Genomic DNA, 17,128 nt, shown 5'->3' with positions numbered 1-17,128 from the left:
CTTGTAGCAGCTATGTCATTACTGCATGAATGGTTACAATATAATTAAAAGGTAAATGGAAGATGATGCTACTAGAGCATAATAATTCCAAAAGGATAATTGACAGACACACTGGCGTCTCGAGTTCCAAATGAAACTTCTTTTGATATACTATGAGTTGTCATTCAGTTGACTTGTGTAGTTTTGCGTGCACACGCACCCATGCAATTGTTGCCTCCATTGACCTGCATGTAGTCCACGGGGCAGATGCAGGTATAGTTTCCAATGGTGTTGTAGCACTGGCCGGGCCCGCATATTCCTGGATTCTCACATTCGTTGATATCTGCCACAAAAGAGACACATTTTTTGCTTATTACTTACAGGAACCTACTATTTGTACACACTAACCATTTTGAGTTATGGTGGTACATGTAATGCTACACTTCAAGTCAAGTCCAATTGAAATGAATAATTTGAACATTTATTTTCTTTATTCTTAACAAATTTTCTGGTATAAGATAAAGTTTGTTTCAAAACTATGTCACATCTGTCTTCCATTTTTATGACACCGAGCCTGGCTTAGCAAAAAGACAGAGTGTCTGTGGAGGCAGTATTTCAGGGGATAAAAGTTCAGAGAAAGATTTTGCTTTTGCAAAAAATTATTTGTGGTTCCAGGGAGATCTGAGTGAAATTTGATCATTCGCAAGTCAGCAAGGGCAGGAGCACCAAGATTAAAAGATAATTGCCACACCTCTATCGACCACTCATCCAAACTTTAGAATGTTATGTACATTGAGCAATAACAAGACCCTTGATCTTTTAAAAGAAATCCACATGAGCGAACTAAAAAGTACAATAACCAACAAAAGTGTTGAAAACCATCTGAGAATGTCTTACCTTCACAGACTCTTGTCTCCTGGTTCAGAGCAAATCCTCTGGGACATTCACACTGGAAGCTACCAAAGGTGTTGATGCATTCGCCTCCCTGACACAAACCTGGAAGTTCCTGGCACTCATTGATGTCTGTTAGAGAAGGGACAAAACGAGGCGGTGATTTCTGTGCAGAAGTCATTTGACCTGTTTTTTTTTTTTTTTTAATTAACTGACCTTCTAAGATGACAGTGATGGGATTCGGTCTGAAGCCTTCGCCACCTGGACATAGGGTCTTATACCCGGCTGCGCATATCAAAGACAATCGATGAAAAGACATCAGTTAGAGTACATAAAAGTCATTTAAGGGAACGCTGCTATTGTGAAACGCAGATGAACAAATACTAAAGATAGATATTTTTTTTCCTGTCTAAAACATTCATTATGAGGTTTCAGACAATCTGCTGACAATTTTAGGCACATTGCAAAAAGCTTTCTCATTTTTATCCGTCACATCACTTTTGGGAAACACACACACACACAAATTCAGGAGTCGGTTTAAAGCCTGAATGTTGGCAAAATACTGAATGACAACACTTATCCGAAGCTGACACCAATAAGAACAGGAAATGACTTTGAGTGAGTCAAGGGTTTGAATAAGAAAATTGGCTCACTTCCTGAGACTAAAAATGCAAAACGGCTAACTGTCACTTATCATAGTGTGCTGGCTCATGCGCACAGTTATTCTTGTTTTTCGGGGTTTGAGATGCTCACTATGGTAAACCTCAAATGGCAGCAAATTATTAAAATTGGAAAAATAAGGAGACATATTAATAACCCATGACATGTCAAAGAAAGGACTCATTGACCCACTTGAGTTTAGAGGCGGGCACAATTCACACGGATTTCCCCAGGCGTGGCCCAGAGAACAGCAACAAGAGGCCCTGGAAACCCCAACTCCAACCTCATTGGAGCAGTCCAAGCTCTCCGAAGAATCCCCTCGGTGGTGCACATCCCGGAAGCAGCTTCCTGAACGAGTGTCTGCGCAAAATGGAGTGAGAGGTGTCAATTTCAAAAATATAGATTTCAATATTTGACATTCACTTCATAATATCTTGGAATAGTTGAAGAGCTTTTCCATCTCACCTACACATCCCACTCGGGTTGGGTTAAGTTCAAAGTCGGTGGGGCAATTACAATGATAGCTTCCGGGTATGTTAACACAAACCCCGTTAATGCAGATGGTTGGGTCTGCACATTCATTAATGTCTGGAGAAGACAGTATAAAATTTATTTCCATATGATGTGCTCAAAATAAAACTTGCCAGTGGTCAAGATACCTGTGCAGTTGCCTCCACTCCTGTCCAGTTCATACCCAATTTGACATTCGCATCTGAAAAGACCTGGAATGTTCTTGCAGCGTCCATTGACGCAGATGCCAGCAAAGGTACACTCATCTATGTCTGTCAAATAAACAAGGTGAAGAGGGATGACATGATAAAGAGGTGTACAAAAGAAAGGTAGATGAAAAATGCAGGGCTGAGGGAAATTTGATGGGATCATGGGTGGAAATTGTTAATACTACACTTGAGAAGATTGAGATTTCTTTTGGGGACCTTCAATCCTTTTTTTCACGGGCTTGAACTAAGATCGGTTATTTCTTTTGGATTTGTTTAAGACAGACAAACAAAATTGCCATGTAGTTAGACGATCATCGATGGTCAGATTTGTGATCGAATTGCAAACTGACCTTTCGCTACTTTTCATTTTTATGTGAACGGGTTAGTTGGTCCAAAACAAATGTATTCATTTGTGCATGACACATCATGCCGCATTCCAATACCTCATGAGTCCCTTTTGAATACATCCGCTGTTTGGATTTGGTTTGCAAGGAGGAAAACAAGCGAGCGATTCATGACGGAAGCACATTTAAATCGAGGAAGATGATTCAATAGTCTGGCTGGGAGCATTCGTCTTACCCTCACAAGCTTTGCCATCAGCGGTGGGGATGAAGCCCATGTCGCATTCACACCGGTAGCCACCGGGCATGTTCAAGCAGTGGCCACTCTCACATAGATTTCCATTCTCTGCACACTCATCGCTGTCTGTATTTAGAGTTCGGACAAAACGCACAATCTGAGAAAACGTATTCATTTGTGATGTAAAGCTGTGAGTCAGGCTTCTGAGTTGCTTATGCTTATACCTGTGCAATAAAAGCCGTCCCCAGAAAATCCATCCTTGCAAGCGCAACGGTACGAGCCCATGGTGTTGAGGCATTCGGCGTTGTTGCTGCACTGGTGTGTCCCGTTGGCGCACTCATTCAGGTCTTCACGGGAAAACGTTAAAAAATACGGTAATAGGACAGACAGAGAGAGAAAAACATTAATGGATGGTAGTTTTATAATGGAATATACCACTCGGTGAATGTCTACATTTGGAGAAATGACCACAAGTGTCCTGTCTGGATTACCTGTGCATTTGATGCCGTCACCAATCCACCCAGGAGCGCAGTTGCATTTGAAGCTACCTGCTGTATTGGTACACGTCGCATGTCTGTCACAGTTGTGCGCGCCAATTTCACACTCATTAACATCTGTGAAAAGAGGAGAAAAACAGTACTTTGACATGAACGTCACAGTTAGAGGATTTGACAAGCAGGTAGAAATCCATTCAGTCATCTTCCGTTGGTAAGGGATAATTTGTCCTGACATTGCGTGGCTCCTTCTTTGACTGGAGTGTGCATTGAAGGTTACGTATCTATATTTTGCACTCACTCAAAGTTGTTGGTAATCATGTAAGAAACTTTTTTAGAGCATAGTCATTCAAAACACTGTCAATTAGAGAACAGTTCAGTGCTATCACAGTCTAATTTATTTAAACTGCATTTGATGATGGGGTTAATATGAGGGCTGTGAGCAAATTCATCTCCCCTGAATCACGGAGAAAATTAAATATAATTTCCTCCATCGTTTAATGTCAGACATTCCATTAGAAAGGCACTCATTTTCATGTGGAATTTCAAAACACAAGGCCATAAGTGTGAGCGCAGTCACAGCTGGTGTCGCGGATGAGGTTCTTTTTAACGGGCAAATGTTTGACAGATGATGGGCAACAAAAGAGGAAACAAACTGTCTTGTGCCAGTTTCACACCCCGCCTAAAAGCAACAAAACTGCTTGTTATTATGTCAATGCAGCCACACCTGCGGTAGAAAAGTTAGCTAGCTAAAAAGACGATGTTGATATTCTCAACCAACCGCGTCGTAAACTACACTGAGACATTTCCACCCATCTAAACTTTCCGATCAGTTTCTAAACACACATAAATACAACAAACGAACAAAGTCATAAACCCTGCCCTTTGTTTTCCACTGTTGTGGGATGCAATTGACAGATTATTCGGAAACGAGCGTCATCAACAGATTGACCAGATGTCATTATATAATCCTCATGCGTGCAAGAGAATACATTGGACGACACTTCGAGACCCACAATTTAAAAAAGGAAAAACAGCAATGCCAGGACCAGATTTCTTTATTGTGATTACTCTCAATTGATAGATGCAAGCGTAACAGCGTTCCGCCCATCATAAATTCATTAAAAAAAAATGTAATGCTCTTCGGTTTTTCATGTTTAGTTTCCGAAGACCCCGTTTGAGAGAAACTAGTGTCCTGTCTCGTCTGGGTTGTTGAGCCCAAATTCCTACATAAACTGTGATTTCAGAAGTGGCTGTATTGGTTATTTTCAAAGGGATTCTCGAAAGTCTGCGTGTCGCGCCTTTTAATCACACATCAGACAGTCTGTTTATTTGTGTCTGAAGGTAGACGTGCTGCTGCTGAGTGTGCGTCAGACTTATTTTAGCGATACGAGGCAGTTCCGATCCAGATCCAAGCTAGTCCTTTTCAGCAGTCTTTTAAGAGCCACTGCAAATCAGACTTGACTCAGTCGATGCGGGGAGTTCAAACTCCATCGAGCCGGATGGGCTTTGTACTTATGTGTTCTGGAGCCATTTCGGCTGATTACACGCTGCGCGGCTCTTCCAACTATCACGTAATGTTTAACTCACCTTAATGAAAGAGTGGCAAAGGTATAAACAACGGTGTAATGTGACATTTAAAAAAAAAAAGATTCGCGGCTCCTGTGTGCTCTCAGATGATGTTGACGATGAGGAATGATAGAGTTCTGTTCTCACTTCCTCACTTTCACTGTCTTACACGGACATGCATAGGCAGAGAAATTACTCACACTGCACTTAAAAGGATTTATAAAGGTAGCAACTATGAAGGTAAAAGAATACAGACCTAAGTCAGTAAAAAAATTAAATATTTGTTACATTCTAAATGGACAATTATGTGCCATGGCTGCTTTGAGAACTGAGCGCAATAAAAATGTATACAGTGCTCTTATCGAGAAGGGGGGGGAAAGTCACAGGATGTCACATTTTGTTGATTTCTTTTTAAACCACAAACTGCCTAGAGTTGGCTGGACCAAAATGAAACAATTTGTCCTCGGCACTATGCCGACATCAAACTATTATTTTGGGCGCGCCACACACTGAGCAATACAGCTGAAACCACAAAAGCTGTCATGTTGTGCACGGAGTTGGGCAAATCATTTTGGTGAGCATTTGCCATTGCTAATGTTGAAATTAAAATTTGGGGCAGATTGACTGATCAGGACAGGAAACCTTGTCCCGGGCCGGGTATGTTGGAGTTGCTCACCTGTGCATCCTGTGCTTCCTTTACGTACAGAGTAGCCCAGCTCACAGTGACAGATGAATGATCCCCTCGTGTTCTCACAGTTCCCACTGAGACAGATGTTGGGGTTGAGCTCACACTCATCCACATCTTAAGAGGAAACAAAGACAAATAGTAAAATGAGGAAAGACAATGTGTTTTATTTTAATAAGCAGCACAATGGGCATTCAAGCCGACCTATTCATGAACACTCCAATCATTGTTTTGGACTTTTTATTTTCTTTCTCCGTGCAACCAGCCATCGAAATGTCACACATTCCTCTCTACCACAATGATCACTTCAATACCATCTATTACAATACTATTACTCACTGATCGCTTACCGACATTGAGTCATAAAATACTCTTCCCATGAAACATCTTTTGGATAACTTTTAAGGCGATTAAAAGAAGGGGGGTTGGGGTGTCTTTTAATCTCTACCTGACACAAGCAAGTATGGAAACTGCTTTCTTTTGTTTGAGGCATTAAATGATATCTCTTACCCAGGCAGGTCTTCATGTCCTCTGATGACATGAAGCCATCGAAGCAGAGACACTGATACGTCCCTGGCGTGTTGGTACACTGGCCTCCATCACAAATGTCTGGGCTTTCCTCGCACTCGTCAATATCTGAAAAGAAAAATGACAGTATTGGTGCGTACAGCAAATGTTTACTTTGTCGTGCTGTCGGAATGCCTGCTTTTGATTGGTGTCTGATTGATGACTTTGACTAATTACCTGTGCAGCTTCTCTGATCAGGCAACAGGGCATATCCACTATGGCAGCTACATTCGTAACTTCCCTCAGAGTTAGTGCAAAACGTTTCACACCCTCCATTTTCGATGGTGCACTCGTCAATGTCTGAGTGGGACAAACAAAATGAGCCTGACGTATACATCTAGCAGTTATTGTCAATATATGTTTCTGTATGTAACACGTGGAGTACGCACCCACGCAGTCCAGCCGGTCCTCAGTAGATTTGTAACCCGTGTCACAGACACACTGGTAGCTTCCAATCATGTTGACACATTGTCCATGTCTGCACAACCTGTCGCTCAGCTCGCATTCATTGATGTCTGCCGGAGAATAAAGTTGATTTTCATCAATAAAAAACAGCAAGGAGAAGACAGGGATAAACTTTTGCGAGGATTACAACTCATCAAATCGTTTTTTTTGTCAACATTCCACAGACATGCAGTGTGAGAGTCATGTGTGAATGAATGTTAAAAACATTGACGAGAGACGTTGCAATCCATTGAACAATTTTCAGGTCAACATTGTCTCTTAACTTTTCATCAAGTATTGATATTTGCTATATTTGCTAATATGAAAGTTGTCGATTAGTCGCTTAATTGTGGAATCCCTAGATGGCAAAGATAATGACCATAACCACAATATGGCCTGTGAAAAAGATGAGTTTCACTCCCTGTTCTAGTTTATTTTTATTATTTTGTCAGATCAATGGTTCCCATGCATTCATCAACATCCAATGACCTGACTTAGACACTGGAACTATACGCTATAATCCCTGGAGAGCTCACAAAACAGAGAGGCAGAAGACCGGCAAGGAGCCAATACTTGTCAGTATAGCTGTCCACTTACTTACAAACTTTCCCCCTCTCATCATCTATCCACACCTTTTTTTTACTGCCTGAGAGCCAAAGTGGGAATTACATCAGCCAAAGGAATGAATACGAGCTCAAATGAAAAGGTCTCCAGCAGTCCACCCAACTCTACATTCCGACAACGACATCACTCACCTAGACAAGCCGAGCCATCGGGAGCGATCTCGTGTCCGTTGGGGCACACGCACTGGAAGCTGCCTTCGTTGTTGACGCATTCGCCTCCCCGGCACAGCAGGGGATTGCGTTCACATTCGTCAATATCTAATGGGGGAAAAACAAGACTCAGAGAAATGCGTGCAGATTTTTTTTTTTTTTTTTTAAATACTAGTCTGGCTGAATGTGACCTAAGAATCACTTATTCAAATAATGTAAATGATTAAAAAAGGCAGAACTCTCTTCGTTTGTTAACCCAATCAGGTTTTTATGTTATTGTGTTGCCAATGGTGGGTTATCACCCCAACCAACAAAAGCATTGCTGGTCAAAAATTTGTGAGCGCTATGCTGAAGAATTTTGATCAGGTTGGCCAAATGTAATTCAGAACAGAAAACAGAAATAGAACAGTAAGTATTTTCTCAGATGGAAAAACTGGAAGCTGCTCGTAAATTTGTTTTATGGCAGGGTGCATTATGATGCATTGAGTTCAAGTATGTCATCAAAGGTAATTATCTTTATAGTGCCGTGAAATATTATTGAGTGACGGCCTGCACGGGAGTTTACATTAAGATTACATCAGTTGTGTAAATGGCAAATTATAGGTCTGAGTTATGAGGAGAAGATAGGGGTGGACTTACTGTTTGGCAATCACAGATAATTGTGTAATACCCATACACACAAACAAAAAAAGTTTTTAAAAAACACATTAAAAAAATAATATCAAATTATACAAAATGATTACTTTTTTATCTATAATATTTTCAATTAAAAAAAAAATATTATTGTAATATATTGGGGGGGAAAAGATAAAGAAAGACAAATTATAATGAGTGTGGCCCATGTTTATCTTGCTCGGGAAATTTTATTTTATAAATATCTTGTAAACTCACATATTTTAACTCTTTGGTTGCCATTGATGTAATTGGATAATGCACTCAAATCCATGCTCTTTACTTCATGATCAACATTAATATTTTAAAAAAAAACTTTGCATTACACAAATTTGGAGGGCTCCAAATGACTAAATATACCCTGAGTGAACACTGACTGAATTCAACACCTGAACGGTCGAGTCAAAGGATTTTAAAGCACTAATCTTCGACTCAAATTCGTCCGTCATGCCCAAAATTTGACAGGAAAAAGAGAAATCATTCATTTTAGCGCTCACCCATGCAGTTTTTCATCATCATGAAGCCGCTCTCGTATCCTTCCAAACACTCGCATTCAAAGTCTCCTGGAGTGTTGACACAGCTCCCCTGTCCACACAAGTCGGGAGAGATGCGGCACTCGTCAATGTCTGCAGGGAAGAACAACGTCAAACAAAAGAAAAAATGTTTTATTTGCCAGCATTCTTTGAAAACATACAACTTGTAGGTAACATTTAGAAAATACATCTAGTTCAATGGTAGCGTGCCAATGGTAGCGTGCCAATGGTAGCGTGCCATAAAATGACAACACATCTACAACACAATATGAGACCACCAGTTTTTTAGTGTCTTGTTTATCTGAGAAACTTTTAACTTCTTTTTTGTTGGATTTATCAATGACTTGGTTTCAGTTGTGGTTTGTGATCTCTATGAATCAAATGGAGTTGTGGTGAGTTTATAAGGCTCTGGATAATAACAAAAAAAGAGACTTTTGGGATTATACATTCTCAACACTATGATTTTAATTGAAAATGATTTTTTATCATAACTTTTTAATACATCACAGAGGAAACCCCTACTTCAAATAATGTTTTTACTGCTCCAACAGCAAGACCATCGCCGTCAGATCCTTTAAATACAAGGAGCTGGACAGGCTTTGCTATAAATTCCCTCTGATTGTTGCTGGCACACTAACTCTAAATTTAACACGTGTCTGTGTAGTATCACCTTTACCAAACCTCGGAGTACAGAAACTGATTGACATTGTGACGTAACCCAGCCGATGACCCCCTGACTCTTAAAGTATGGCTAACTAATGAACAGGTTAGTTTGAGCCAAATGGTTGCATTATTATTGTATTTCCTTCCAGGGCACGCTCATCGTGCGTCATCTATCCAGTAACTAGAACCATGACATGAGGAGTTCAGGGCAACTCACCAGTGCAGTTTCTCTCATCTGAATCCAGCGCGTAGCCATTATCACACCGGCAACGGAAGCTTCCGATGGTGTTCCTGCACTTCCCGTTTGAACAAAGCGTGTTTATCATTCTGCATTCGTTTATATCTGAGAATGGTCAAACGGACAAAGAGCGCTAGGTTATCTCACTTTCTCCAAAGTCAAAAATAGCATTACCTTTAAGAAAGGGTCTTCCATTGATAACATCGCCGCGGTGGGAGAAGCCAGGTCCACGAGGGCAGAGCTGGGTGTATTCCGGAGTACCTTTCTCCGGACATTCATCGCACTCTGGGCCCCAGGCCACTCCCACTGAGCAACAACAAGCATCCACTCGGTGCTTTCCCGCAACAGAGGCTCCACAGCGTTCATCGTCATGCGTTAGGTAGCAATGCTCCGTGCGCAAGTCTGCGATTAAACAGAAATGTTCCAACTCAGGGGGTGTGTTGCCGAAAATTCACCAGGAATGATGTCACGTTACCTACCAATGCAGGTCCTTCCGCTGATATCAACCGTCATCCCGTGAGGGCATTGACAGAAAAAGGAGCCATGCGTGTTGACACACTTGCCGTTAATACACACTCCTGGAAAGACTTGACACTCATCCACATCTGAGGGAAAGAATTACGGCGTCAGCTGGAGTTTTTCCCAATTGTGTTCAACACTAGACAGGGAGTCAAAGCAAAATGTACCTTCGCAGACATTTCCTCGGACTCTTGCGAGGCCTTTGCCGCAGATGGGATCTGAGGATGAAACACCGAGGAATTTTAGATTATTCACTGACTAAGGCAAACATTTATTTGCCAGTTTACCTTTTTCGCATTTGGCACAAGGGCTGTTCCAAGCCACTCCCAGTGTGGCACAGCAGTGAGACTTGAGCGTTGCGCCATTGATGTTGACTTCACAGCGATCATTTATTATTTTAAGCCAGCAAGTGCTTTTGCTTGTTTCTAATTCAGCCCAGAACAACAACAAAAAAACAAATCCATGATTGTCTGAGTAGATTTACACTTGCATACAGTAGATGTAAAAAGTCGATATATTCCTGTTCAAATGCCATTTCTCTTGTAATGAACCCTGAAAGTTGCTATTCAGAAGGGTTTATAATTGCCAAATATTTCCATTGACTGTTTTGCCCAGTTCAAAGATTCAACGTCTCGTCAACAAATGCAGTATTTTGCCAAATTTTTCATTTTTGAAAAGTAGATACCGGTACTTACCAATACACTCAAGCCCAGTGCTGTCTAGCGAACTCCCCGTTGAACACAAGCACACAAAGGACCCTTTGCTGTTCACGCAGTCTGCGTTCACACATGGGCTCGACAAACACTCGTCCACATCTGCAGGAAACAACATGACAAGAACAATCAATCCCGTGTTTGTCAATAGCAGCAAACATCGTCTTATTCAAAATGAACACGTGTCAGACCTTCACAGATGTCTTTTTCTGGATTGAAATTGAATCCTTTGGGACACTGGCAGGTGAAACTTCCCGGTGTGTTTCTGCATAAGCCGTTGTCGCACAACTGACTGTTCATTAGACATTCATCGATATCTAAGGAAGACCAACAAATCGGGTTTTTACCAGATGAAATAAAAAAAAAACATTTAAAATGATTTTTTAAAATAGTTTGTTATTGTTGTCCAAATGAAAAGTCAATTCACCTACCGACACAGTTTTTGCCCGTCAGGTCTACTTCAAAACCTACATTGCAGTTGCATTTATATGTTCTAAGCGTGTTCTCACACACGCCATTCTGGCACACATCGGGATCAAGGGCGCATTCGTTAATATCTGAGAAAACAAAATGCTTTTATAGACCATTAATTTGAATAATGAATAAAAATTGATTCAAGGCTCATTTATATATATTTTCCATTATCATGTACAAGAAATCTGAAAAGATGGGAAAGCGTTCCACAATTTCTTTGGCCAAAACGATCCCCCATCGGAAGGCATTAAAATATAAATAACACGACAATGGCTCATTTATACAACCTTGTCATAATAAAAATGAAAAAAAAAAATGCCACTGCACATACCTCTTCCATCTCCAGTTGTGCCGATTCCATTTGGACACAAAGCCAGGAACTCAGCTGCAACATTCACAGACAGTTTGATCAGCAAAACTATAACAATTTCCTAAATTCACGACATTTATGAACGGGTTATTATCCCATTCAATGCCTTGTCATGTTGCCATGAAGTCTCCTTAATGTGGTGCAAAGTTGGCTTCTGTGCAGAGGTTTGAATTGGTGAAACTAATTGAATTGAGAATAGATGGTTAGATGTATGTGCACATGTACTAGATGTCATTTCAGAGCAGGCCAAGTGTTTGAGCCATAGGTGTGTTTTGAATTAGGAGCGTGGGAGGTGACTCCACATGTGACGCCAATGTTCTTACCAGAGTTTTGTGGTGGACAAGGTTGGCAGGGTTCCCCGTAGGCGTACTCGATGCTGGCACAGCAACACTCAGATTTGGTCACAGCTCCAAATAAAGGCCGAACACATTGGCCTCGCTTGTAACCGCCATAACACGAGCTGCGCATGTGTGTGTCTGCGTCATGGGCATAACAAACAGAGCGAGTGCGAGAGATGAGGTTGAAGAATTTAGGATGAGGTTAGTGACAAAGCCGACCCGGAGGCAAAAAAAAGGGAGTAAACAACAATAGCAGGAAAACATGGAGTTGTTCTTTCTCTATACTGTCAAGAGGTTTGAGGCATACTCTTGCGCTGAAATCATCCTTGGTTAGGAGTCGCCCTGAGCAAACAACAACACATTTACATCCTAGACAACGCAAGACAGGGTTGCATATTACAATTATTTTTTTACTCATTTTTATGATGAACATGTAGATAGCAAATTAAGGTTAAGATTAACTATGACAACGTGCAACATCTGTGCTATTGTTGAAAAGATCAATGATTTCAACAGTGAAGATGCTATTATCCTTTTTTTAAACATCTGTTTTATAACAAAATGTCAAGGTTAATGTATACAAAATTAGCTTTGTAAAATAGATTTTAGTTTTTTTAAGTTTCAATATTATTATTATATACAATATTATATTAGTGAAAGATTTGTTTCTTTTCCAACAAAAAACTGAGTAAAACACACTTAATATTAACATTGATGGGAAATACAAAATTGAGAAATAAAATAGTTTTTTTTCCATCAGTACCACTAATGTACACAACATGACGCTCATTCTTTGTTTAGAAGATAATTATACATGTTAATTACCTGCTTTTCTGAATTCGATTCAATTACTAACATCATTTACGTGAGGTGTCATCAAGATAAGATTGAACACATTACGGAAGAGCTGAGCTCCTTACCAACACAGACCCGTCCGTCGAGGCCAACAGCCATCCCTGACATGCATTCGCAGCGGAAAGATCCCTCCGTGTTGACGCAGTGGCCGTTCATACACATGCCGGGAATCTCACATTCATCAATGTCTGAAAGCAGAAAAGAAGCCACAAGTTTTTGGACTTTTCTTTTTCCACTTGAAAGATAATTACATTAATCTACTTTTGGTCAACTTGTGCAATCGAATTCATAAGTGAACAAATTGTGATTCCCGGGGCAATGGACTGATTGAAAATGTAGTAATAACTGTGTCCCTGGTTCAATTCCATAAAGTCTCATCATGTTCATAAGGCCATCACATCAATGATGGTGATCGACGATAATGTTACGATTCCGCAGATGGTTTTCTGTTTTTGGAGGGGGATGGCGGCTCCAGGGACTCTTCTGACTCACGTTTCGTTAATGACCGTATACGTCAGCACACTTCACACACACCCAATGACTTAACTAGGTCAGCATCTCCGTAGCAAAGGCCAAGTGGAACAAAACGGCAATTTCACTTTGGATTAGATACTGTAGAGAATATGCATTCATTTGTTGCCGTTGACTGAGATACACGTCAAATTCATTTGAAGTGAGGCGTTTGCACTGAATTATCGTTGTTTTCTCCAAAGAATCATCATTTATTTATCATGAGCCATAAGAGTGAGCTTTGAATGGCTTTCTAGATGTGTCGGAGTGGAAAGCTTCATTTTAGGAGTTACTTTCTCTGTACATAAGCACGCTCACAAAGGGTTGGCTTCTATGGAACGCCCTAGTGATCCACACGTCCAGCTGGAATCCTGCCAGGGTGCTTAGGGGTTTTTGCAAGGCTTTTTAGGGGATTTCTTTGCCCTCAGGATACCCGTAACAGAAATACGATCATACCAAGCACGTGGCCACCCTCCAAGATGGCTGAAATGTTGCCAACTATTCCAATGACACACTGGCTCATGGTAAGGCATGTCTTGGTAAGCACAGAAAATGTGACAAACTCACCTATACACATGCGCCCAGTGGTATCAAGTAGATAGCCAGGTTTACAAATGCATTTGAAGCTGCCATCCTCATTGATGCACAGTCCATTGAAACACATGTTTCGGATGAGACATTCGTCTTGGTCTGAGGAGTTGCAAAAACAAGTTCATCAATGCTATTGTTCTAATAGAGGTTCTATAACCAACATAAACTATATTGCCTTTCAAATGTGTTGCCTATGAATAATTCGTCTCTTTGAGTCGTTTGCATTTGTGATGAAACAACATCATAGACAAGAAAAAAAGTTTTCCATCTTTTAATTAGTTTAAATTGCTTAAGAGACAACTTTTTTTCAAGTTGTAATATTAAATATTTTAGTGGTTAAATGAGCCAAAACAAACTTCCCCACCACCCAGCGTGACCGGACGTTTCGTCGAAAGACGTTTCGTCGAAAGACGTTTGGTCCCCGGACGTTTGGTCGACCGGACATTTGGTAGAACGGACATTTGGTAGAACGGACGTTTGGTAGAACGGGTTCACATGCAAATGATAGATTTTAACATTGGGTGAATAGGGATTTAATGACTATTATTTAACATTGAGTGAATATGGTTAGAGTTAAACAAATGAAAGTCTTGTGACTCAAACCTCAGGACTCGCGAACCCGGCGACCAAATGTCCGTTCTACCAAACGTCCGGTCGACCAAACGTCCGGTCGACCAAACGTCCGGTCGACCAAACGTCCGGTCGACCAAACGTCCGGTCGACCAAACGTCCGGGGACCAAACGTCTTTCGACGAAACGGCCAAGTACCCCACCTAGTTGTCATCAAAGACACCCTCCAAAAGTAACGCCTCCTTTAGCATGAACAAAAAGGCCAACATGGCCACAAAATATTTATCCCAGACATTTTCTTCTTCATAAATGCAGAGGTGTTTGCTAACCTTGGCAGTTTTTGTTATCATTTGTGAGCTCAAAGCCAGCATTGCAGACACAGTGGAAGCTGCCCTCTGTGTTGACACAGCGACCGTTGTTGCAAATACGACCATTGGCAACGCACTCGTCCAGATCTGAAAAGCATGGCTGTCACCACATACAGTCCGCTCTCAAGTGTTTAATGAGGGTTTCAGCAATGTGTCTCGGATTATTTGAGTTGCCTGTTAGAGAGGTTATCCAGGAAACATGCGTGTGTGCAATTTGTGTCAGTCACCTTGGCACTTGGTCTTGGTTGCCGTGGACTGGAATCCCACGGGACATCGACACATGTAAGACCCGGGGGTGTTTACACATTCTCCGTGCACACAAGGGCTTCTCTCACATTCATCCTCATCTGCAAGTGTAAAGATTCACGTCAGATAACATCTTTCGGTTCATCTGTCATATGGTATCCTCATTGCATGACCCTTTCTGAACACTGACTTACCAACGCACACGTTTCGTCCGTCCACTGTGAAGCCCATGTTGCACTCACAGCGGTAATTAACGCCAGGTAGGGGGATACATCGGCCATTCGGGCAGAGGTTGCGATAGGCGTGGCAAATGTTAGTGATATTCTGGGTTTGGATGATGACTGGATATGACAGAAATAAGCATATCATGTTGTCAGGAGTTTATTTGGTCATAATGTCACATCACGTTGTCTGGAGTTCATCTGTTCATAACGTCCATTTATAATACTGTGCAGCCCTGACACTTGTCTTAAAACAAATTCAAAATACACCACACCTGCCCGGCACCTTCTAGTGACTATCTCGGAACCGACAGGCACCAAAAAGTCCCCAATTCGTCAACGTATCCAACCACCGCTGAGAATAAATATTCGAAATATGCATACAGGGATCGTTGTGTATGCACACGTATAATCCAATTTGTCATGCTAAAACCAATATATTGTAGCATAGATGTCATGACAGTTATATTACAGGCAATACCTTACAAAGCTGTTACATACCATTGTTCACTATCATTGACACAACACCCCCCAAAAACCATTTACTAATACCTAAATGTATTATGCTGCTATTGAGTAAAATCACAGCATGCCCGCATCCACATCAGAGTTTACACTGACACAGACATAGCCAGACAAAAAGCCTTTAATACTTATTACAGGAGCAAATGATTAGAGTTACATCTTTTCTCAATGCAAAATCTAAAAAAGAAAATGCGATTGTGACAGTGTACCTGGAGGAGGCTGTAAGGGTAGCTGTCCAGGGAATTCAGGCACCGGGAATTGACCAGGGGTTCTACCCGGCGGATATTCTGGGTGTCGACCTGGCGTACGACCCGGTCCTGGTACTTCCCCTGGGCCGGGCTGGCTCGGGTTATAGGGGTAGATGTTCGGGAAGTCAGGACTCCCGGGTCCACGCCCAGGTATGTTGCCATCAGGGAACTGGATGCACAGTTTCTGGTACTCTTCTAAAGTAAGATAAAAATAAACAGATGAACTCAACATCCAAGCCCAAAAGCATGTGACAGAGAGACCTTTTTGTGGTCAATCCCACCTGCTCCGCGAATCGGGCACATTTCTGGGGCAGAGCCGTCGGACCAGCACCGCCCGCTATCACAGCAGCATTGCATTTTGGTCAAGAGCTGGGAATTTTGGTTGGCACAGCGACCGTTCAGCAAGCTGGCGAAACAGTAACCGCTACGAGCATCTGCAGGAAACCACATGGCACAAGTTCAATTGGAGAGATGGAACACGCTATCTGTCGTCAGCTTAGTGAGGAAGCAGGCAAAATTAAAAAAAAATAAAATAAAAGATTCACATTTTCCATCATTTGTAAGATGGACTCTCAACAGTTCCTGGCAATGAAGATCTGCATGACTAAGCTTCGAGTTAACATAAATATATCATTTTTTCTTTTACACCCATACCAAACAGAGTCTTTATGTAGTGGGGTTTGACTCAGGAACATGTGCTCATTCCTTCAAGCACATGTAGAAATCAAACCAAAATGCTTGGCACGAGTGGAGGGCAGGACTAAGCGCTCTTTCTGCAACACATCCTGTCATGTGGGAGTAGTGTCAATGTCTGTTTGCATTGCATACCTTTACATGTTTGTGTGTACATTTTTTGGAGCACACTTGACCCATGTTCCTCAATGAAGTGTTTTGGTTAGAATTGAGCTGACCTTGCAAACTTGAAAGATATTTGGTGATTTTTGTTTCGGCAATTACAAAATGTAACGCACACATATAATTTTGTGCAGCTTTCCTGTGAAAAATCAAATAGAAATGAGGACCAAAAAAAATAGTACACAGAACTATCAACAAGTGCAGAATGAAATAGAGCTTCCACTCATCTGGCAAGACTTATTTCAAGATGGCGTGGAGC

At 41.4% G+C, this 17,128-nt stretch overlaps 1 protein-coding gene across 2 annotated transcripts in view; it reads right to left on the bottom strand.

Annotated features, from left to right (window-relative positions):
• fbn1 (fibrillin 1) overlaps positions 1–17,128 on the bottom strand; it is a 50,751-nt gene that overhangs the window by 11,758 nt on the left and 21,865 nt on the right. For both annotated transcript variants that reach the window (XM_077593681.1, XM_077593690.1), the window contains 32 exons: positions 16,296–16,448; positions 15,976–16,209; positions 15,215–15,361; positions 15,002–15,121; positions 14,736–14,861; positions 13,813–13,935; positions 12,801–12,923; positions 11,866–12,018; positions 11,504–11,557; positions 11,130–11,255; positions 10,890–11,015; positions 10,681–10,800; positions 10,273–10,410; positions 10,153–10,203; positions 9,946–10,071; positions 9,641–9,868; positions 9,446–9,571; positions 8,530–8,658; positions 7,343–7,468; positions 6,533–6,658; positions 6,321–6,443; positions 6,087–6,212; positions 5,568–5,693; positions 3,320–3,442; positions 3,053–3,175; positions 2,829–2,954; positions 2,190–2,312; positions 1,996–2,118; positions 1,723–1,890; positions 1,087–1,155; positions 877–1,002; positions 200–322 (listed from right to left, as the gene is read on the bottom strand). In XM_077593681.1, coding sequence (XP_077449807.1) covers positions 200–322; positions 877–1,002; positions 1,087–1,155; positions 1,723–1,890; positions 1,996–2,118; positions 2,190–2,312; positions 2,829–2,954; positions 3,053–3,175; positions 3,320–3,442; positions 5,568–5,693; positions 6,087–6,212; positions 6,321–6,443; positions 6,533–6,658; positions 7,343–7,468; positions 8,530–8,658; positions 9,446–9,571; positions 9,641–9,868; positions 9,946–10,071; positions 10,153–10,203; positions 10,273–10,410; positions 10,681–10,800; positions 10,890–11,015; positions 11,130–11,255; positions 11,504–11,557; positions 11,866–12,018; positions 12,801–12,923; positions 13,813–13,935; positions 14,736–14,861; positions 15,002–15,121; positions 15,215–15,361; positions 15,976–16,209; positions 16,296–16,448 — 4,134 coding nt within the window. The remainder of the gene's footprint in view (positions 1–199; positions 323–876; positions 1,003–1,086; positions 1,156–1,722; positions 1,891–1,995; positions 2,119–2,189; positions 2,313–2,828; positions 2,955–3,052; positions 3,176–3,319; positions 3,443–5,567; positions 5,694–6,086; positions 6,213–6,320; positions 6,444–6,532; positions 6,659–7,342; positions 7,469–8,529; positions 8,659–9,445; positions 9,572–9,640; positions 9,869–9,945; positions 10,072–10,152; positions 10,204–10,272; positions 10,411–10,680; positions 10,801–10,889; positions 11,016–11,129; positions 11,256–11,503; positions 11,558–11,865; positions 12,019–12,800; positions 12,924–13,812; positions 13,936–14,735; positions 14,862–15,001; positions 15,122–15,214; positions 15,362–15,975; positions 16,210–16,295; positions 16,449–17,128) is intronic.

This window comes from Stigmatopora argus, chromosome 2, assembly GCF_051989625.1.
Source record: "Stigmatopora argus isolate UIUO_Sarg chromosome 2, RoL_Sarg_1.0, whole genome shotgun sequence".
Taxonomy (NCBI): Eukaryota; Metazoa; Chordata; class Actinopteri; order Syngnathiformes; family Syngnathidae; genus Stigmatopora; species Stigmatopora argus.
This window is presented reverse-complemented; position numbering and strand designations above follow the sequence as displayed.